Source organism: Geotrypetes seraphini, chromosome 15 (assembly GCF_902459505.1).
Source record: "Geotrypetes seraphini chromosome 15, aGeoSer1.1, whole genome shotgun sequence".
Taxonomy (NCBI): Eukaryota; Metazoa; Chordata; class Amphibia; order Gymnophiona; family Dermophiidae; genus Geotrypetes; species Geotrypetes seraphini.
Window position 1 is genome coordinate 63,251,075 of NC_047098.1, and position 22,241 is coordinate 63,273,315.

General features: G+C 44.4%; 1 protein-coding gene across 1 annotated transcript; it reads right to left on the reverse strand.

The window, feature by feature from the left end:
* Positions 1 to 1,025: 1,025 nt before the first annotated feature.
* On the reverse strand, positions 1,026 to 20,730 carry KCTD7 (potassium channel tetramerization domain containing 7). The gene is made up of 4 exons (XM_033922704.1): positions 20,446 to 20,730; positions 19,325 to 19,494; positions 3,639 to 3,817; positions 1,026 to 2,798 (listed from the first exon to the last, which is right to left on the reverse strand). The coding sequence occupies exons 1-4, from the start codon at positions 20,647 to 20,649 to the stop codon at positions 2,422 to 2,424; spliced, it is 930 nt and encodes a 309-aa protein (XP_033778595.1). The 5' UTR covers positions 20,650 to 20,730; the 3' UTR covers positions 1,026 to 2,421.
* Between the last annotated feature and the right edge of the window lie 1,511 nt (positions 20,731 to 22,241).

Consider the following 22,241-nt stretch of genomic DNA (forward strand, 5'->3'; position numbering starts at 1 on the left):
GGTGGTTTTCAGGATATCCACCTATTCAGGGCACACATAAGTGTCCCAGGACTAAGTTAAATAAGGGAACATCACATTTTGGTTACTGTGGAAAGAGGCCTGTTTGGGCTCCCCAGGCGCCATTTGGTTAAGATCTGAGTCTGCAGAACAAAAAAAACCCTCAGCTGTGACAGCTTCCAGTCTACAACAGAAGAGAAGCCTTTTGTTCACGCAAAGTCCAGTGAGTAACACTATTGTTACCATCTCACAGCTAAGTCAGTATCAGGCACTCCTAAGCAGGCTCAGGAGCCAACATCAGAAACTACAACTTCCTAGGAGAGAAAGCGGAGACAGAATTCAGGGCTCCTTTTACAAAGCTGCACTAGGGCCTTAACGTGCGGAATAGCACGTGCTAGCCGCTACCGCCTCCTTTTGAGCAGGCAGTAGATTTTGGCTAGCGCACCTCTCTTTGCTTTTACACTTCCCCCTCCGTATTCACGGTGGTTAGTGGCAGAACCGGCCCGTGAATATTAAAAAAACGCAAATAATATTTGGGTCAGTTCTGCCCCTAACCCCCACTTCCCCCCAGCTATTTTAAGCCCCCCCTTAAGATTTACCTGGTGGTCTAGTGGGTTTTCAGAGCAGGAGCGATCTTCCCACACTCCTGCCCTGTGCAGATCGCTCACAGGAAATGGCTGCCTTGAGCTCCCGTCGTGGTCTCGAGAGACGACAGAAGCTCAAGGCACCCAATTCCTGTGAGCAATCTGCACAGGGCAGGAGCATGGGAAGATCGCTCCTGCCCTGAAAACCCGTTAGATCACCAGGTAAGGCTCTGGGGGGGGGGGAAACAGAAGGGGGCCACGGAGCAGGCAGGCATGACACAACAGGGGGAGGGGTGTGCTGGGGGGCAGACAACAATCATGCTTTGCTCTGGGAGAGGGAAAACAGAAGGGGGCCATGGAGAGAGACAGGCAGGCATGGCGCAACAGAGAAATACAGGCAGGCAGGGGGCCAGGGAGAGACCCAGTCAGACAGCGTCCAAGAAGAGAGAGACAGGGCTTAACATAGCCCGAAAAATGAAAAAGCATTTTATGGTTTAAAACTGTGAATAATCTAATCCGTAGATACGGAAACCATGAATACAGAGGGGGAAGTGTACTTTCATTTCGCAGTCTGGCATTTGCTTCAAGATATGGCCCACCAAGTGTCCAGTGAGTGAATTACAAGTATCTACAGGTACTCCAAGTGCTGTTCCATGAAGGAACCTAACCCTATTTTCCCCATAGGATCCACTGTTCACTTTCCATAGTTTTGAGAAATTACATGTACTGATGGAACCTAACCTCTATTTTCCCATAGGCTCCGCGTTTTGCTATTCACAATTTCTCAGTTCACAAATACTTTCAGGAAGCATACTACCGCGAATAACGAGAACAGACCGTATTCATAATCGAACTGAATGTGCTACTTATCATTCACCCCGCTTTTTACAAAACTGCACAAGAGGCCGGCACACTAAATGCTCTGCCTTGCTCCGACGCTCATAGGAACTCTGACCATCGGAGCAGCGCAGAGCTAAAAAAACCCTGCGTGGTTTTGTAAAAAGGGGGGGAGGGTAAAATTGTAGTATTCCCTTTGAGTTAGATTCATAGCACTGTTTTTTTTCCTCTTTCCAGTTTAAAGAAAATAAAAGTGCAAGAAATGCTTAGCTGGCACAGAAGATTTGTTTTAAACTTACCCCACCCCCCTTTACAAATTAATTCCCAATGGGCTTTGGTGAGATTACCGCAGGCCACTGCACTAATCGGCTTAATAAAGGGGGGTGGTAATCTTTTCCCATAGAGCTCTAGACATTCACAATCAACTGCAAACCCAACAAAGCTCAAGATGTATACATTGATTTTTACAAATGTCTCTATAACATTATACATGTATCTTTAATGTCTATATATGGTCAACAATGATCATAGGTCAACACAACTGGCACGGATGAATCCAAATGGCGCCAACGCAGCATTCATGAGAGAAGTTCTGTTGAAATGGAAGCATTGATACCATGAGCAATGCCGAATATCGCTACGGGTGCGTGCCATCTGCGGCGCTATCCTCCGGTTGAAATCTGCGCCACTGACTTTAAACCAAAGTCAGGGATGTGGAACCAGCCAAAATATGATCTACTAAAATTCCAATTATTATCAGACATGAACATTTGTTATCACCCCACTGCTCTCAGGATGTATATGCTGTGCCCCAGTCGTCCTCCTTCGAAAAAGAGTTCCTTGCTGCGGAGCAGCGTGGCAATTCATGGCTCAAATCTCCTACAAGACAAATTGGCTCCTGGACATTCCAAAAGCAAATCTGTTTCTCGAGATATACTCCAAACCATCCACATTTATGACAAGAAACCCTCAATGTCTGTCTCTGGTGAAAGAAGCTGAAAGTTCACCACCACGTAATCTTGAATTCATAGATGGGGCGTTTGCAATAATAATGGTTTATCAGGTGCTTATCACATACCCCGATGCACTGGTAATCTACTGTAATTCTCCTACCTGACAAATCAGTGACAATACAGTGCAAGAGGTCATATACATCAGCAACTGCCTCCCAGGGACCAAACGAGACATCAACGTCGCAGTGATGTTCAAACAGTTTAGGTTCATTTTCATTTCTTTCAAAGCGGAGAGAGTTGAACAAAGGACATTCGTAGGGAGTAACAGGCATTTCTTCCTTGAAAACACAGATCTTCAGCTTGGCAAATCTTGCTTTTTTCTGCGTCGCTCTAAGTTTAGCTATCTGAATTATTCGCTCCAAATGTTCTAAACAACAAAAAACAATGACAGGTAACTGCTGTAAGGTGCACAGGAAAAATCAAGTCTCAATAGAGGGCTGTCACTATAAATCAATCAGCTGATCAGAACCTTTCAAGTCGTGGGGTACAGAGGAGTGTTTGCACTTAACTACAACTCTGACCTTGGGGTTTTCTGGTGGCCTCTGGGGACTAATTGTCCTTCCCTTAACTGGGCTTTTAGTAGGATCTGATGAAATCAGGTTTTCAAGTGTGGCAATCTACAGAACGCTGTCAACTTAAACTCCTTATGTGAGGTGCTAGAAGTTCATAGGTCTCCTATACATTGGTCTCTCAGGGTCAGTGAAGGTTGCATAGGTCAGTTTGAAGCCGAGAATTAAAACTGGCTAAATTAGTGTCCACGGTGGAATAAAATTTTAAGTCACAGCATTTCACTGAGAGTAGGGCAGAATTTGGGGAGAATGGCCCGAGAGCAGCCCGCTGAGCAAACAGCGGACTTTAAAAGGGAGTCTGGTTTCTATTTAGCCCTTGCAGGATCAGTCCTCACTCAAAGGGAGCTGATTTCTCTTTTGGAGAGTCTGGCCATGTCACAGGCTCACCTGCCCATGGTGAAGTGGCCTGCAGAGAGCAAAAGGTCCAGTCATATTTAAAGACACTGCTGAACCTACTGAAATTAACTTATACTGGCCCAGTTTTGTGTATGTTCCCTTAAGGCCAACATAACTGTGTACCATGTGGCAAAGAAAATAATTTTAAATCCTTCATCCCTTTCTTTTCTGTTCACTCCTAAGGAAGGCCGAGTTTCTAGAGCAGTGGTTCCAGAATTTTCCAGCTGAGTGGCTTTACCTACCTTTGTAATAGGGCAGGAGGTCCAGGAAAGCTTGTCTAACTTTTTCCCCTGTAAGTGGCTGGACATCCTCTAGACTGCTTAGCAATGGTCCTATGGCATAATATTGCGCTTCCTTATAAGCTGGTTTCACGCGGTCTTGGGGCGGCAAGTCACCACATCGGAGAAAGTTAAGGACATCTCTGCAAGGAAGGGGAGAGAAAAACAGAAACGTGTTCACTCAGATTCATGATATCTACTAGACAGACAGTTCAGGAGGCACAGAATAAGGATCCCACATAGCTAGGACCAAGCTAAAAGCACATGGTGTGCCTTTCCCAGAATCAGGACTACAACATGCTTGATAACATTAACATAATACGAGATAATCCTCTATAATAAAACCCTAAGTACACATGCGCACTTAGGACGGCGTGTTCCCTGCCACTGTGGTGTCTGGGTCTGTGCCGAATTCCATTTTCAAACACGGAGGCAGGGAACATGCTGGCGACTCCCCCCTTCACTCACCAACCGCTGCCGCTCTTCTTCAAAGCAGCCTGCTGAGGTTCGCCAGCTGGCTGTAGCAAACCTCGCAGGCTGCTTTCCACCTCGATCGCATCAGAGGGAACATGCTACCGAGGTGGAGAACAGCCTGCGAAGTTCGCTACAGCCGGCTGTCGAACCTCAGCAGGCTGCTTTGAAGAGGAGCGGTGGCATCAATTCGTGCCGGTGGGCCAGAAATCAACAGGAAGCCGGGATGGAGGGAGGGTAAGAACAAGCATGCACAACAGGGGGCAGGGGGAGAGGGAAAGGGAGCTGCTTTGGGGGAAGGGGTGTGCTGGGGGGCAGACAGTAATCATGCTTTGCTCTGGGAGGGGGGAATAGAAGGGGGCCACGGAACAGGCAGGCATGGCACAAAAGGGGGCCAGGGGGAGAGGGAAAGGGCTGCTTTGGGGGAGCGGTGTGCTGGGGGGCAGACAACAATCATGCTTTGCTCTGGGAGGGGGGAAACAGAAGGGAGCCATGGAGAGAGACAGGCAGGCATGGCGCAACAGAGAAATACATGCAAGCAGGGGGCTAGGGAGACAGACAGATAAAAAGACAGATGGGGCCAGGGAGAGACCCAGACAGAAAGACAGACAGCGTCCAAGAAGAGAGAGACACTAGTATAATATAATGTTAATACTTCAGAAATAAACGGACAGCCACATATTTCTGACACCTCAATTCCATGAAAGTCTCCAAATGGGAGATGAGAGAGAGGGAACAAAGTTGTTATATTACTATCATTACCACCAAATTAAAGTTGATCCAGGGGACCTAAAGAGATGTGTCTGCATTCGTACGGAGTCCATATTTGTGTTCCTATTCTGAGAGCAATCTTGCCTCCTCTTTCAGTGTTCAAACCTCCCCGCCCCCCCCCCCCCCCCACTTCTGTTTACAGATAGCATCGGCACAGGGGGCAGGTTTCTAATGAAATATAAGGTTGTTTTTCTTCAGTTCACGAGTCTCTTTGTTCCTGCTTTCCCCTCCAGCTATGTGACACCTGGGTATCAGAGCAGCTTGTCACTAACAGGAGGGTGACAGGTGCAAGGATTTTACAGCAGATCAGAATTCCCAGAAGCTCCCTAGCAGAAATCCTGTATATCTTCCCAAAAATAAAAAAGACTAGTAAACAAAACAATTCTAGCAGATGACACCCTTTTTATTGGGGCACCTTTATCCATTTCTTGGCAAGCTTTTGAGAGTTAACACCTCCTTCCTGATAGAATCCAAAAAAGGGAGATTAGTTGCTAGAAGCTAGTTTAAGAAATATACTATTAGTTCAATGAAAGGAGAACATCTTATATTTTTTCATTTGCTTCATTTTTAACCCTTATTTCTATGCATTCACACAGACAAACACTAGTGTTGCCCAATTCAGGGGAAAAATTTTAGATTCGATTCACCCTATTGAATCGATTTTTCAATTCGATTCACTTTTAATGAGTGAATGTTCCACTTCTGAATCAGAAGCGGAACATTCACTCATAGAAGTCCTACGTCCAAACAGGATTTGATTGAGCAAACTAAATTTTTTCTACTGAATAATAGGTACAATGAAATAAGTAGCAAAAATGTTGTTTGAGTAGATAATAATTAAGCAAATTTCTGATAGCCTACAGAGATGATTCTCAGCTTCCCCAGCCCCCCTCCACAATTTTCAGCTTCCCCCTCCCCAGCCCCCTCTCTGATTCTCAGCTTCCCTCTCCCCTCCAATTCCAGCAGAGATCCTTTACTTACACTGTAGATGCGGGGAGAAGAGGAGAAATGCTTCCGGGAACGAGCCAGCCAATAAATATAACAGTCAACTAGCTTGTGCCTTGCTGCCACCGCCGCCAATCTGCACAGGCACACACACAGAGATCCGCTCCGCACTCCCTTTGCCAAAGTCCTTTCTTCTTATGTAACTTCCAGTTTTGCAAAACTGGAAGTTACACTAGATGGAAGAACTCTGGCAGCGCGGAAGAGGGAAAGCCCGAACGGGTCTCTACAATGAAAGGGTTCAGAGAAGAACGACTAAGATGGTTAAAGGGCTGGAGGAGATGGTTAAGGGGTTGGAGGAGCTGCCGTACAGCGAAAGATTAGAGAAACTGGGCCTCTTCTCCCTCAAGCAGAGGAGATTGAGAGGGGACATGATCGAAACATTCAAGGTACTGAAGGGAATAGACTTAGTGGATAAGGACAGGTTGTTCACCCTCTCCAAGGAAGGAAGAACGAGAAGGCACTCTCTAAAATTAAAAGGGGTTAGATTCCGTACGAACGTAAGGAAGTTCTTTACCTATAAAGTGGTAAAAAACTGGAACGCTCTCCCGGAGTCTGTCGTAGGGGAAAACACTCTCCAGGGATTCAAGACAAAGTTAGACAAGTTCCTGCTGAACCAGTATGCAGGTAGGGCTAGTCTCAGGGCGCTGGTCTTTGACCAGAGGACCGCCACGTGAGCGGACTGCTGGGCAAGATGGACCACTGGTCTAACCCAGCAGCAGCAATTCTTATGTTCTTACGATTCGAATTGATTCACCCAAAGTGAATCGGTGAATTGATTTGAATCGGAAATCGGGCAGTACTAAACATAGCAACTCCAATAAGATTTATCTAGTCCTAAAATGTCTTCTATGGCTTTTTTTTGCAACTTCTTGATTTATAGGGGGAAAATCCTGAGCGGTTGTGTCCAAACTGTGCTTCAGAGATCATATTAAATCACAGAGAGCTATGAGGCCAAGCTTTTAAAACCCCTCACCTAATGAAGGGGTCACGTCGTTCCCTCGCAGTTTACTTAGCATGGTCCATGCATGCTGTCCTCAGTATAGCACTGAATCAATTCCACTGCTAAACTCTTCATCAGTCCACTTTTTTTATTGAAAATGTCAAACTATTCTATTTATTTCTTCTTTATATATCTTCAATTTCATATAACCTCATTTATCTTCAATTGAAGATAAATGAGGTTATATGAATTGAAAATAAATGAGGTTATATGAAATTGAAGATATTTAAAGAAGAAATAAATAGAATAGTTTGACATTTTCAATAAAAAAGTGGACTGATGAAGAGTTTAGCAGTGGCATTGATTCAGTGCCCAACTGCAGTCCGAAAGTCCACACAAAAATATCTTATGTAAATACAAGTATGTTGGATAGTCTACATATAGCTATATAACATCTGATAAGAGTGCAGTATATTTAGCAATACAATATATGATTAAGTGCTAATTAAGTGGCATAGCAATACAGCTGTCCTCAGTCCTTTTGGGATTTAAAATGTTTCGCCATTGATAAAGAAATTTATAATATAAGAGGAGGCGATAGACAACGCAGGCTTCATCAAAAGGAATCTCGATGGATTTTCAGACTGAACACGTTAAAACCTAATGGTTTAAATTCCAATATAGACTGGTGTTCTTTTTTCTGATTATTTCAGATTTCTTTTAATTTAATGTCATTCCTTTTTTCTTCAGTTTGGTAAAGATTTATCTCCTATTATTTCAACTTTTTAGTTTCGCACATGCGCAGTAATCTAGATGATGTCATAAACACATAGAATAAATGCGCAAGTGCGGCGTTTTGAATTTGCCAGCGCCATTTTTTTCGTGTGATAACATAAGTTAAGTTACACAGTAAGTACATCCTGTTTAATTTTTGAATGACTTCTTGCACTAATATATATATTCACGTTTTATAAGTCTATTAATTCACTTATCGTTGTCTTCTGTAGCTAATTATTTCATGACCCCTGATGAAGCCCACTCTGTGGTGAAACGGGTCCCGTAGGGCGTTTAGCCATTCAGCAACGATTTTGGTCACAAGTCACATTGCTAAAAGATAAGTGCTTGACTTTTAACACTTATTTATTTGTTATTTATTGCATATAGCACTTTACAAGGACTTGTAGCACCATTTCTTGTTTGTATACACTAATACTATTGCTCGATGAAAGAAACCATATACCTGTAGAAGTTTTACCTCAAACACTCATGTGTTTGAAAAACACAGGTCTCTGAGAGCTTTAGAGTGTATTTATCTTGCAAGTATTTTCATTCAGTAAAGTCCTCAATTTTGCTCGTTGATTATAATCTGGATTTGAGTCTCTCAGTATAGAACATCCTGAGAGAGCTGCGCAAACTGATGGGAACAGAGGAGTTCTCCACGTACAACGTTTCTAATACATAAGCAGCAAAACTGTGCCCTGCAAATGGCAAGAGACAGGTGAAGCTTTGGCAACTCCAATTATTTAGATCAGTGGTTCTCAACCCTGTCCTGGAGGACCACTACGCGACATTAGAATTACAGGGTTCTAACTGTACCGAAAGTCATTCTCAGGAATTTGAAGTGGAGGTTTATGGGGCAATTTGGTGTTCAGTGACATGTGTGGATTTACCATGTAATTTCTTATGAAATGAAGGAGCGGTTAAGTTGTAATAAATCCTCGTGAGTGCTGTAACATCTACATGCCAGATAGAACCCAGAAGTCATCGGAGTTAAAAATACTGAAAATTGTCACTTAGAACCCTGTAATTCTAAGGTCACGACTAGCCAGTCGGGTTTTTGGGATAACCCTAATGAAAATGCATGGAGTAGATATGCATGCCTATCAGCTCCATTAGATGCAAATCTCTCTCATGCATATTCATTAGGGTTATCCCCAAAACCCGACTGGCTGGTGATCCTCCAGGACAGGGTTGGGAACCACTGCTTTAGATCATTTTATTGGTAGGAGGAGGAAAGACATCTTGACTCAAGTCTTGGCTATAACCACATATCATCCCCATCATGTTTAGCTGCACCACCATGTTTGGCATAGTGGAAACTAGTCATCCCGCATTTAAGCATGGATGACTGGAGCCTACACAGAGTGGTGGGCGCAGCTCTGGCCACCTTGTTGGGAAGACTAGATGGGTGGAGTGAGTCTTTATCTACCATCATTTACTGTGTTACTCTGTGTTAGTACTCATTACGGCCTTCTCAGTTTAGAACTGCTTCATTTGTGGGGAGTGGGTGGCACAGTGATTACAGCTACAGCCTCAGCACCCTGAGGTTGTAGGTTCAAATCCCACACTGGTATATAAATAAAATACATTTATTTATTGGGATTTATTAACCCCATAAAAATAACAATTTTGTTAATAGTATAAAAACAGTGAAATGACCAAATAATACAATCAATGAGGTAAACATACAGAAGGCAAATTGAATCTAACAGGAATACCATAATATAGTGCTAAAAACATATGTGACTTGCTGAATGAAAAGGCATCAAAAGTGGGGTTGCAAGTAACAGAGATAAAGAAGGGCATGTCCGTTATATGTGATAATCGGAGGGAAGCAAGATTTTATGTATGTGATATGGAAACTGCATAGTTGTAAGTGGTATATAAATTTTTTAATAAATAAATACATTTTTGATATGACGCTTAAACCCAGTACCAAACATGCCCATTTTCAAAACTGAAAAACGTCTTATCTTGTATTTTAGAAAATGGATGTTTGTGCTCTGTTCACCTTTTTTTTTTTTTTTTACCATTTTCGAAGAAACACATCCAAAAGAAAAATGCAGAGACCAAGCCAATGGAATGCAGGAAGGGTCAGCATTTGTACTAGACTAGCTATAGAGACATCCCAGCAGAGCAATGGGGCACCTCAGAGGGGGATGGAGGATGGGGGTGGAAACGACACACTGTAATAAACTGCACATAAGAGGTCCCAGGTACACATGTATATGTTTTACTAGAAATATTTTATGAAAGGAACTCCATTAAAGATAGGAAAGTAAAGAGAGAGAATACATATAACATACTGTTATAAGAGGTTACATAAAATAAATAGAACCAAGAGAGGCTGTTAAATAAATCTATATCCACATAGCACAACCTCAAGAGTATAGGATAACAAGTCCAAGTGTTACTCTTAAGGGAGAAAAGACCTCAGTGTCTAATAGGGAAAATCAAAGCAACCCATATAGACAGGCTAGTTGCAAATATCACTTGCAGCCAGCAGACACATCCTCGGTCAAAAACTCACAAAAAGTCGAGGACACAATTTCACAGTGAATTTCAACAGTCTTAATTCTAAGTCTCAAAAAATTTTCAAAAAAACACTTATCTGAAAATTGCTGTCTTCTCAATCAAATTGCAAACACAAGAACTTGATCCTGGAGCTTGGAAGCAGGAGAAAATCACTCCATAGGAGACAAACTCAGAGCATAGCAGCTACTAAATATCACCACTAGCATAATCCACTAAGACAACAAGACACAGAAAAACGCACTCCCCATTCATACCCCCCCCAATCAAGGAAGTAAAAAGAACAAAACTACATGACGGCCTCCTAGCCACCCAAGCCGCAAGGCTGGACAACCAGATCTCCAACCTCTTGATGACCACCCCAGACTATAGGACGTTCAGAAAAGAATTAAAAACCACACTTTTCAAGAAATTCCTGAAGCAGCAATAACATCACGATCGTTTAGTAACTCTAAAACTGACATTTGATCTACCCATTACTGCACTAATAATAACAAAAGAACTTCCACTATGACCACCTATTAACTCTTTTACAAACCACCTCACCCTCAACAACCCGCTAAATGTTTATAAGATCTACAACTTACCTCTCTTGCTAATCATTGTAACTCTGTTTGTTTTTTAAATTAACCTTTTGTAATCCGCCTTGAACCGCAAGGTAATGGCGGAATAGAAATCCCTAATGTAATGTAATGTAATGTTTAGAAGGCTCACGAATTCCATCATAAGTATAGTGGTTAGAGTAGAGTTTGGGCCTGAGTCCCTATCTCTATGGCTGACTCCAGGAACTTGCTTGCTGCTCTACTGGCCATAACACCTGAAGTTGTCAAACAGGCAGGTAAGTACTGATTCATTGACATATTTTGGAGTGGGAGGGGATCAGTAATCACTGGGGGAGTGTGGGGAGGTCATGCTTGCATCCCTCTAGTAATCATCTGGTCAGTACGGGTACCTTTTTGGCACCTATTGATTGTTGAAAACAGGTCTAGCACATTTTAAAAGGTGTACCGCTATCAGCGCTGATCTGTTTAGCAATAACAGACTATTCAAGGGTAGTGTATTTGACTCACAATTACAGAAGCTATCTGAGACACTAGCCTCCTGCTACATAATACCCCTAGGGCCTGTGCTTGTTAAGACATGAAAAAAACAGAAGTGCAAACAAAGAATTGACCCTTGGTGCTCCACAAAAAAAGGAGTCTTGATAAAGACAAAAAACTCTGTGGAGAAGGTGATGTTCCAGATGTAGGCTTTATTTAAAAATACAAATTAATAATCTACATAAAAATATCTAGGACCTAAAACATTGGGAACTATGGACCCAATACGGTCTATGTTTTCACAATACAGCCTTCTTCAGGGGTCCCTAGAGGTCCTGATACAGAGGCTCGTGGATTAAAAACAAATTCAGAAAAAAACCTATGGTTCTCCCGCTCCTGTGGATAATTAATTTGTATTTCTAAATAAAGTCTACATATGGAACATCACCTTCTCCACAGAGTTTCTTGTCTTTATGAAAAACTAGAAGCACAATACTCCTCCCTCTTCAAAATCCTTGCCATGGGGGATTGTAAATCAATTTAAAAAGTAGCCACAAAAACAAAGCACACAGTAAAGAGCAGGGATCTCAAAGTCCCTTCTTGAGGGCCGGAATCCAGTCGGGTTTTCAAGATTTCCCCAATGAATATGCATGAGATCTATGTGCATGCACTGCTTTCAATGCATATTCATTGGGGAAATCCTGAAAACCCAACTGGATTGCGGCCCTCAAGGAGGGACTTTGAGATCCCTGGTAAAGAGGGTGTATTCCTAGAGTATCAGAGTCTGAGAGCTCACCCTGCATGGGATATCTCAAATGCTGAATTAAGTAGGACTCAGATCCGAGTATAAAGGCTGTAAATTTTTTTTTAAAAAGGCCACAAATAATCCAAGTATGTTTTTCAGTGGAAAAGTGCTGAACGGCGCCATTCATAAAGGTTTTAATTGGCCATTAATGGTGTGGTAATTGCCCACACCGTTAAAAACCAATTAAAAACTAATTAAGAAAAAAAAAGTAGATGCAGTGAGGCACCTACAAAAAAACGATGCCCGCATCATGTCTATGCAGACGCTTACCGGTGCCAAATGTCAAAAAGAGGCGTGGTTATTGGCATGGTTGATGTTCAACGCCACAAAGCATGATTCTATTTTGAGGATAGGCGCCAAAAATGTAGGCCTGTAAAACCCTGGCCTACATGTCCGGTGCCTATCTTCGACACAGACCACGATTCTGAAAACGGCGCTGTAGTGTGAGCGACATGCAATGGCACTCTTTTTTCAGGCACTGGCCAATTCTGGCGCCATTTTGAGAATCCAGATCTACATAATGTTTAAATAAACTAACCCAGTATACAAGGTGTGAGGGGAAGGAGCTGGCTTCTCACTGACACCCAAAGTTTTTACCCACAGAAACGGATCCTGGAAATGTGCAAAACACAAAACAATCCAATATAAGTACTTACAGCTTACCATAAGGTTTAGCACCAATTACAAAAAGAAATAAAAAAGGGGGAATTGTCCCTTCATATAAAATCATTTAAGCCACAAGGAATTATAAATTTCCTAAATAAAAACATTTTTAACTGTCTTCTAAATCGAATGCAAGAGGATTCCATACTTATTTCATATGGCAAAGAGTTTTACAGCTTGGTAAGACAGTGAAGCTGTGGAATGCCTTTTTATTCAAACATTTTTTATGGAAGGATAACATAATAATAAAGCATTTCTTGTATGAGAATATCTAACAGGAAGATAAAGGGAAAAGGAATCAGGAATTTAACCTGGGCTAATCCATAAATTATTGTAAAGACTATGGGGCTCATAATCGAAAGAGAAAAGCGTCCAAAAACCGGCCTAAGTCGGCACTTGAACTCCACTCTACTAACGGCAACAGATCAGGTACGCAGCCTAGGAGTAACCTTAGACGGACACCTATCCCTATCTGCCCACATATCCCAAGTAGTCTCCACTTCCTTCTACTACCTTCACCAACTGAGAAGGATCAAACCCTACATCTCCACACCTGACCTCGCCCAGGTCCTCTCCAGAATGGATTACTGTAACTCCCTATTTAATGGACTAACCAAAAATAATCTCAAACGGGTCCAAAATGCAGCTAACCGCCTCCTACACAACCTCAACTACCGTGATCCCATCTCCCCAGCACTTCGCGCTGAACACTGGCTCCCAATTAACCAGCGCTGTGCTTTCAAGGCCCTGGCAATAGCCCACAAGAGAATTTATACCACCACCCCCTCCTACATAAAATCCAAGCTTCCCATCTACACCCCCACTCGCACCCTCCGCTCAAAATCAGAGATACACCTATGCATTCCCCCCGGAAGGTCCCTCCTCTCAGAAACTGCCCGCAAACGATCCTACAGCCACTTCATTCCACATCTCTGGAACCAACTCCCCCCTCAACTCAGACGACAGAACTCATTATTGACATTCCATAAAATGGTAAAGACCCTCCTCTTCAACTAAAGGTCACCCTCAGTCTTCCCCCCTTAAGCTCCACCTCTCCCTTCTCTCTCCTGTCCTGAAGATATTCTCCCTAAAATTCAGTATAGTCCTCTCTTAGTCTGTACTCTGATAAATTGTATCTAAACTCAAATAACTTGTACTTAAACTAAACTACTTATACTTAAACTCTTCTCTTAATTTGCTGTATACTCCCTGTATTTAAACTACTGCACAGTCTTGTATGTCCAAACATTTAAACCTATTGTATATCCTATATGTCTAATTACACTCCATTGTGTATGTTCACTTGTAGACCGTTCTGAGCTACTGGGAGGACGAGATAAAAATCTAAATAAATAAAAAATTGTCCAAATACGTCCGTGCCGATAATGAAAACGGGTTTGGATGTATTTCTATACGGCCTAGGCCTTGATAGTGCCGCTGAACGACCAAAGCTAAAATGGGGCGTTTCGGGAGGAGTGTCGAGGGCGGGACGTGGGCCGATTTAGACTTAGTCATACAGCATGTATAACCGAAAGTTATACAGCCCAGGATCGACGGAACTTGGACGTTGTGACTTAGACCATGTAAAACATGGTCCTAAGTCACAAAAACCCATCTAAAGTCACCAGATAAGCACTGCAAACACATAATATAGACACACACACACTCAACCCCCCCCCAACCCCATAAAAATTTTAATCACACCTTTAAAATTCAGCCTCCAGACCTTCATCACCTGGCAGCCTGGCATAGGAAAGCCTAGTCATCCAGCACAGAGGTGGCTTAAGCCATCTTGGGGGTGAGTTAGAGACCCATGGAGAGGAGGACCCATGCCCATAAGCCCCTGTAATCACTGCATTGATACTTAAACATGTGCACTCCCCTATACACCCCCAAAACCCTTTCGTACTGGCATATAAGTGGCTCCTGCAGCCATAAGGGCTACTGGGGTGGTAGATAAGTGGGTCTAGGGGATTCTGGAGGTGGTTTGGGGGGCTCACCATCACCTATAAGGGAGATGTAGTGAGGAGAAGACATGGCACCCTTTTTGTGAAGTTCACAGCAGTGTCCTGTAAGGTACCCCACTATTTAGGTGCCATGTCTGGGTGTTCAATCCATCACTTTGCAGACCCCTCCCACGTCCAACAGGGTTTGTTCTAGGCGTTTTTGACTTGGACAAAAAGTTGGATGAAAATGTGGTATAAAGATAGATGATTTAGCGACTTGGACGATCAGATTGGCAGGACATACAGTTAGATGATTTTAGAAACAAAAAAAATTTTGGATGTATTTTTTGAAAATGTGTCCTAGACCGTTTTTTACTTTGGACGACTTGCGACTTAGACGAAACAGACTTAGACGTTCCTTTCGATAAGAAAACAGTCCCTGCTCAAAAGAGCTTACAATCTAAACAGGCAAGACAAACAGGATGTCATGGATACAGTTAAGGGGAACGGTTAATCAGCTGGCTGGATTGGTGGGCAGAGAGGAGTACAGGACAATCAAGTCATTGTGACATCACTAAGAGCTTACAGTGCCTCGACCCATGCTCCACTCCCCGGTCAGTTCTCTCCTCCCAGTCCCAGTAAGTGTCAAGAAGAAGAGTCAGAGGAGGGAAGAGGAAGTGCTGCACTTCCCGCCTCTGATGTTGATGCTGGCCCTCCCCTCTTGCGGCAGCTGGCCTGTGAAGCCACGCCCTTCCAGGGCAGAGCAACAGCGCCAGAAGAGGAAGGAGGAGGGAAGTGTTCAAGCTGCAGGGTAGCTTAATTTATGGGCCGGTGACATCGCGGCCCTGGGTGTTTGGAGCCCTTTAGCGCTAGCACCTTGGGCCAGAGCCTCACCTGGTCCATATGTTAAGCCAGCTCTGGTGGCCAATACTGGGTATTTCCACTCAGTTTGATTCTCAGATGAGGTCTTCTGCATCTTGGGTCAGGGGATTCAGCCTTCATAGCCTAAGAATGGGGTACAGGTGTGGTCATAATGAGAGCAGTTCCATAACAGGGAAGATATACAGGTGTGGTGCCCATTTTATAAAGCAGTGCTTCTCAACCTAGTCCTCAGGCCACAGCCAGCCAATGGGTTTTCAGGATAGAAACATAGTAACTTGATGGCAGATAAAGGCCAAAAGGCCTATTCACAGCATCCACTATCTCCTCCTCTCCCTATTGGCTAAGGCTCTTTACACCTCCATTGTGATGTCATAGAGCTTTATGGTTATAGAAACAGTGTAACATGATGGCAGATAAAGGCCAAATGGCCCATCTAGTCTGCTAATCTGCAGCAACCATTATCTCTTTCTCTCTACGAGATCCCACATGCCTATACCAGGCCCTTTTGAATTTAGACACAGTCTCTGTCTTCACCACCAATTCTGGGAGACTTCCATGCATTTACCAACCTTTCTGTAAGAAAGTATTTCCTTAGATTACTCCAAAAAGATACACATTCAGTTGTGGTATCCTGAAGACCTGATTGGCTAGCTAAGCCCCCAGGACTTGGTTGAGAAACACTGGTATACGAGGGGTCGCTGAAAGGTTCTCAGCCCAGTCAGCAAAGTTGGGGCAGTCTACACTTAGTCCAACAATTTTCAATTTTTTTTGTTCCACTGAGAAACTACGGAACAAAAAAAGTGGAATTCCAAGGAACATCTACAAGTGCACATACCAGATAAATACAGACACGTGGGGCTATCATTTTCAAAAGAGAAAAACATCTCACGGGAAAATAGATCACAATTTAGAAACTCAAAAAGGGGGTATGTTGGAGGCGTGTTTTGGGTGCGATTTGGGCAGCCCCAGAATTCAGATGTTATTCAGAAATAATGGAACAAGATAAAACCATGTAGGGCAAAAATTGGGACATTTTTATCAGGACCTGTTTCAATCACGACTAAGTCACTGATCAGCTGACCACTGGTAGGATTAAAGCATGCTCCCCCAAAGGTCACTGACCCTCACCCACCTCCCAAAGATGTGACAGTGACTTTACATATGACAGCTTCAGATAATATAGACATTCCAATTAGAGCAGCAAGTTGATCCCAGCCCACCTCAGGGGTCAAAACACTCTACAAAAAAAAAATAACACAATATATAGTCACTGAAATTAACTAATAAAAGTATGTGCAAGGTAACAGATAAAAAGAAATGTAAAAAAATAAGTCTCTTTTACAAAGCTGATTAGCATGGGACACTGCGGTAACTATCCTGAAGCCCATAGGGATTTAAAGGGCTTCGGAGCTTTCAACCACTAGTGTGGCTTTGTAAATTAAATATAAATAGAAACATAGAAAGATGACGGCAGAAAAGGGCTACAGCCCATCAAGTCTGCCCACTCCTCTGACCCACCCCATTAAGTCTGAGTGCCAATGACCCAGATCCTTAGCTCGACCCCCATAGGGATCCCACGTGGATGTCCCATTTATTCTTAAAGTCGAGCACGCTGGTGGCCTTGACCACCTGCACCGGAAGTTTGTTCCAGTGATCTACAACCCTTTCTGTGAAGAAATACTTCCTGGTGTCACCATTAAATTTCCCTCCTCTGAGTTTGAGCGGGTGCCCCCTTGTGACCGAGGGTCCCCTGGGGAAGAATATATCGCTTTCCGCCTCGACACGACCTGTGATGTACTTAAATGTCTCAATCATGTCTCCCCTTTCTCTACGCTCCTCAAGAGTGTATAGCTGTAGTTTGCCCAGTCTTTCTTCGTATGAGAGACTCTTGAGTCCGGAGACCATTCTAGTGGCCATTCGCTGGACAGATTCAGCTCGAAGCACATCTTTTTGGTAGTGTGGTCTCCAAAATTGCACACAGTATTCCAGGTGAGGTCTCACCATGGTTCTGTAAAGCGGCATTATGACTTCAGGTTTGCGGCTGATGAAGCCTCTATTGATACATCCCAACATTTGCCTTGCCTTGGATGAGGCAAATAAGCTTATATTTATATTTAATTTATTGATTTTTCTTTTACATTTGTTTTTATCTGTTACTTTTCACAATTTTTTAATTCATTTTAGTGAGCATATATTCTTGTTTTAATGTTCTGACATTTAAGTATTTTGACCACTCAGAAAGGCGTATTATTGCCAAAACACGGTGCCAGGTTCTGCATACTTTTTGTAGATTTGTGATATACAATAAATTGTGATCTTTCTTACTTTGGGTGCTCTCCTTGATTTGCTGGAAGTTACTTGTTCATCCCTGCTTCCTTCATTGTTCTACTTCTTATTGACGGGAGGTGGGATCTGAACTCAGTTCTAGATTATGCATGAACTATAGATAGGAGACACCTACAGACCTGATGGCTTTTGTAGTGGTCTACAATTAGGTTTTTAGGTGTTCTGAAGGGCTCACGATACAAAATAAGGGTTTAAGGTGGGATTTGTACCTGGGTCCCTTTATGTAAAGTCCACTGCATTGACCACTAGGCTGCCCCTCGGCTTTGCTGGGATGTCTATGTGGCCAGTTTACTAGGAATGCATTTCTCTCTAGGATTTTTTATATTTTAATTGGTACCTAAAGACATAAATATTGTGTACAAAAACGTCTGGAAAATAGCAATTTCTGGTTTGAAAATGGCTACGTTCAGGATGAGAATTTTAGATGTTTTCTGCAAAACATCAATTGGACTTGGGATGTCATATCCAAAATACCCCTCCAAGTTATCCAGAACATATTTTTGTGTTTATATGGCAGGACAATTTTATAAGCAGTTGAGTGGATAAAATACTGTTCTACAAGCTCAAGTCACTTATTAGATTACCCAAATAAAAAAGCATGGTATTAAATACTTGATATAGTGCTCCAGAAGGCTCCCAACTAGAGAATGAGACAGGGACAAATTTGTCCCCATCCCCGCAGGAAATCAATTTCCCCATGGGTTTTGTCACTGTCCCTGTCCTATTCCTGGAAGCTCTGCCTTAACCGCACATGCCTCAAACACTTATGATGTCAAAGTGTTTGAGGCTTGTGCAGATGAGGACGGAGCTTAGGCATTGGTAGAATGAGGCATTATGACATCACAATCTGAGCTCTAGAATGTTGCTACTTATGATTTTAAAGTGTTTGAGGCTTGTGCGGATGAGGACGGAGCTTAGGCATTGGTAGAATGAGGCATTATGACATCACAATCTGAGCTCTAGAATGTTGCTACTTATGATGTCAAAGTGTTTGAGGCTTGTGCGGATGAGGACGGAGCTTAGGCATTGGTAGAATGAGGCATTATGACATCACAATCTGAGCTCTAGAATGTTGCTACTTATGATGTCAAAGTGTTTGAGGCTTGTGCGGATGAGGACGGAGCTTAGGCATTGGTAGAATGAGGCATTATGACAATACAGTCTGAGCTCTAGAATGTTGCTACTTAGGATTTTAAAGCGTTTGAGGCTTGTGCAGATGAGGACAGAGCTTGCAGGAATGGGGCAGGGACAGGAAAAGAACTCGCAGGGACGGGAAAATTAGTTCCTGCGGGGACGGGAAAAATTGGTCCCTACGTCATTCTCTACTCTCAACGTCAGAATCTCTGCTGCAATGACCAGACTGGCAGAGTGTATTAATAAAGAAGAAAAATCTCCCAGAAATACAGTGAATGCCATCAGGATCCCAGCACGGATTTTGACCCCGCAGCAATGCTGACCCACATACCTACCCAAAGTAAGTGCCATCTCTGTCAATGAAATACCTCCCTTCAGCGTCGGTGGGGATGGAATGTCTTCCGCTGAACATGGCAGCTAACATCGTGTCCTCATAACGCCTCAGCGTCGAGAGGCTGGTGGTGAAAATCTTGCCTCCCACGTTAAGCGTGACCACATCAGGAAACTGCCAACAGAAACACACCAAGAAAGAAAACTAAAGCAGAAAGACGACACAGGAATGTCCAACGCATTTTCAGATTCCCCACGCCACCAGGTTTTCTCTGGCATGGCCTCTTAGTTCTGCGTCTCATGAAATTTGCTGTTTTCATGTTCACAGGGTCAGAGCCCCCTCTATCCAAGTTACTAAAGCTGCTAAAAATTGCACAGCTATGGTTTTTTGGAAGCACAAACGCCATATTATAGCTCGCACTGCTCTGCTTGGCTTTCCCTCTCACTTTACAATATATCCATACCTATATAACAAAATAAATTACATTAAAGTCTAGTAAGTTTTGAAATGAAACAACTGAAATGCTGCTTGTGCTTCCCACTGCCGTAAACCCGAACCCTTCTTTCACGCCGCGGTTAAGGAATATATATTATACCTTTGCGCTAATTCTTGCCATACTACTGGGAGACCGATCCCAAAGCCCAACCACTCTGTCTCTATCATCAGGATTTGGTATGTCTTATTTCCGCACTCTGGGAAGCAGAGAGATGCTATTTAGGGCATTTCTCGGTTGGTGCGAGCTGCAGGCAGCGTGCTGTTATCGAGTACCCCCAGGAGCCATGCCCCAGCTGGCAATGCCTGGAAATCATCACATGGGGACAGGGCAGCCACCACCCTGCCCACATCCAGAAAGTCACCTCTAAGCCCATGGCACTCCCAGGGAAGGAGAAGCAGACACCTAGCACTGGCAGCCTGGTGCAACAGAGAGGATGGCACTGCTGCACAATCTGCTGGCACCACGCCCCCTTGGTGGGGGGCAAGGCTGCTTTTACGTAGGCTGATGGGCAGCGGGCAGGGCACCAATGCCCGAGGCTGGAGGGAGGGCTCGAAGGCTCCCGGGAAGGAGGAGGTTGCTAAGGGATGGATCCGCAAGGGGTGCGGTGCATGGGCACCCCCCGATCCTACCTGCTGCAGGGGGGCGCTGGCAGGCTCGTCCACATCTTCGTCCGCCATGCCCCGGGCCGGGGAGGAGAAGCCGCTGGTCGCTTGCCCGCCTGATCCCACCACCATCCCTCTGGCTTGCTCGGGGCTCCTAAGGGCGCTGTATGCTGCTGCTGTTGCTCCCGGGGTGGGCCCGCGGACGGGCACGCCAAGCCAGCTGGTGCCCATCCCTTCTCATGGCCGCCGCCGCCGCCAGGAGCTTCCCCCCCCCCCCAACTCCCGCCTGTGACGTCACGGGGGCGGGATCTCCTTCGGTCCGCCCCCTGCCCTGAGGGGAGACGATTAATTAGGTGGCTCCATGATGCCAAACAGTGCATGAAAGATCATGGGGGGGGGACGAGGTAAGGTGCATTAGTCTTGCATCATCGGGGGGGGGGGGTCGTTTCCAAGATTGTGAGGCCTCTTTTGCAATGCTGGGGGAGGGGAATTTGAGCTGAAAAAGCAATGCTTGAAAACTTGAGGTAGGACTTGCATAGGAGCCAACTTTGCAAAATGCCCGGGGGTGCTAAACCTGGTGAAAATTATTAGCCCCCCATCTCTAGACAGTCAAGGATTTTCCCTAATAGTGGGGGTGCTCAAACACCCACAGAGCTAGCACCTAGCATGGCTTGCACTTTGCATAATCACACCATCCTCTTTGGTGCACAAAAAAAAACCACACCATACATTGTTGTTATCCCAGGACAAGCAGGCAGCTATTCTCACATATGGGCGACGTCGTCCACGGAGCCCAGATGCGGACAGCCTCGCAAGCAGACTTGCTTGTAGAAACGTAGAAGTTTCGAGTCAGCCGCACCGCACATGCGCAAGTGTCGTTCCGCCCAGCACAGGGCAAGTTTCCTCAGTTCTCCGCAGAGCCGAGAAGTCCGTCTTTGACATTCTGCGTTTAACTTTGTTACTTCGTGCCTTCTCTCACCGCGATTTGTGTTTTCTTTGCGAATCGCTGTGTTACTTTCTTTTCAGTTAAAAAAAAAAAGACTTTTTTTCTCTGTTCGACTAGCGGGGCAGGCTGCTCGGGTTTCGACTTCGCTGCGGCTATCTTCCCTCCTATGTCCCAGCCAGCAATGGGCTTCAAGAAGTGTAGCCAATGCCAGCGTGCAATTTCCCTCACGGACCCACGCCGTTGGTGCCTCAAGTGCCTTGGGCCTGACCATAATCCGAAGTTGTGCGAGCGCTGTGCTACTCTTCAAACTCAAGCCCTTAAACGTCGTCTGATTTTAGTGGAGAAACTGTTCGGGATGGACTCTTCAGTCACACCCTCGCCTTTGAGCGCGGCCTCTGTTCCTCCTGCTTCCACGACTCCGACCTCGAACCTCATCAGACCTTCCTCGTTTGGGACGTCTATTACCTCGAGTAAACCTGCTGTATCTTCCCCTGAACCCTCAGGTCAGATAGCTCAGCAGAAAGTTCCGGCAGTGGTCCTCAAGCTTTCCAAGACTTCTAAGTCGAAGCATTCGAAACTTCTACATTTCTACAAGCAAGTCTACTTGCGAGGCTGTCCGCATCCAGGCTCCGTGGACGACGTCACCCATATGTGAGAATAGCTGCCTGCTGTCCCTGGATAACACCCGTTACGGTAAGTAACTGTGCTTTAAGGGTTATGGAGGTGGCAACCTTTAGGATGGCTGCCCTGAACTGGTGTTGAGTCGTCTTCAGTCAGGCAGTGGGTGGCTCTAGCAGTCTGTCACATGTTGACCTTCACCCATGCCACGCATGATGTTTTGAATGACCTCTTTGCATGATGTGTCCAGAGTATAAAA

Excerpts from the sequence above, each read along its gene's own strand:
- KCTD7 (XM_033922704.1), bottom strand. The coding sequence starts at position 20,649 with ATGGGCACCAGCTGGCTTGGCGTGCCCGTCCGCGGGCCCACCCCGGGA. Across the intron at positions 19,495-20,445 it reads CCAGCGCCCCCCTGCAGCAG|TTTCCTGATGTGGTCACGCT; the intron begins GTAGGATCGGGG and ends TTCTGTTGGCAG. Across the intron at positions 3,818-19,324 it reads AGAGATGGCACTTACTTTGG|AGATGTCCTTAACTTTCTCC; the intron begins GTAGGTATGTGG and ends CCTTCCTTGCAG.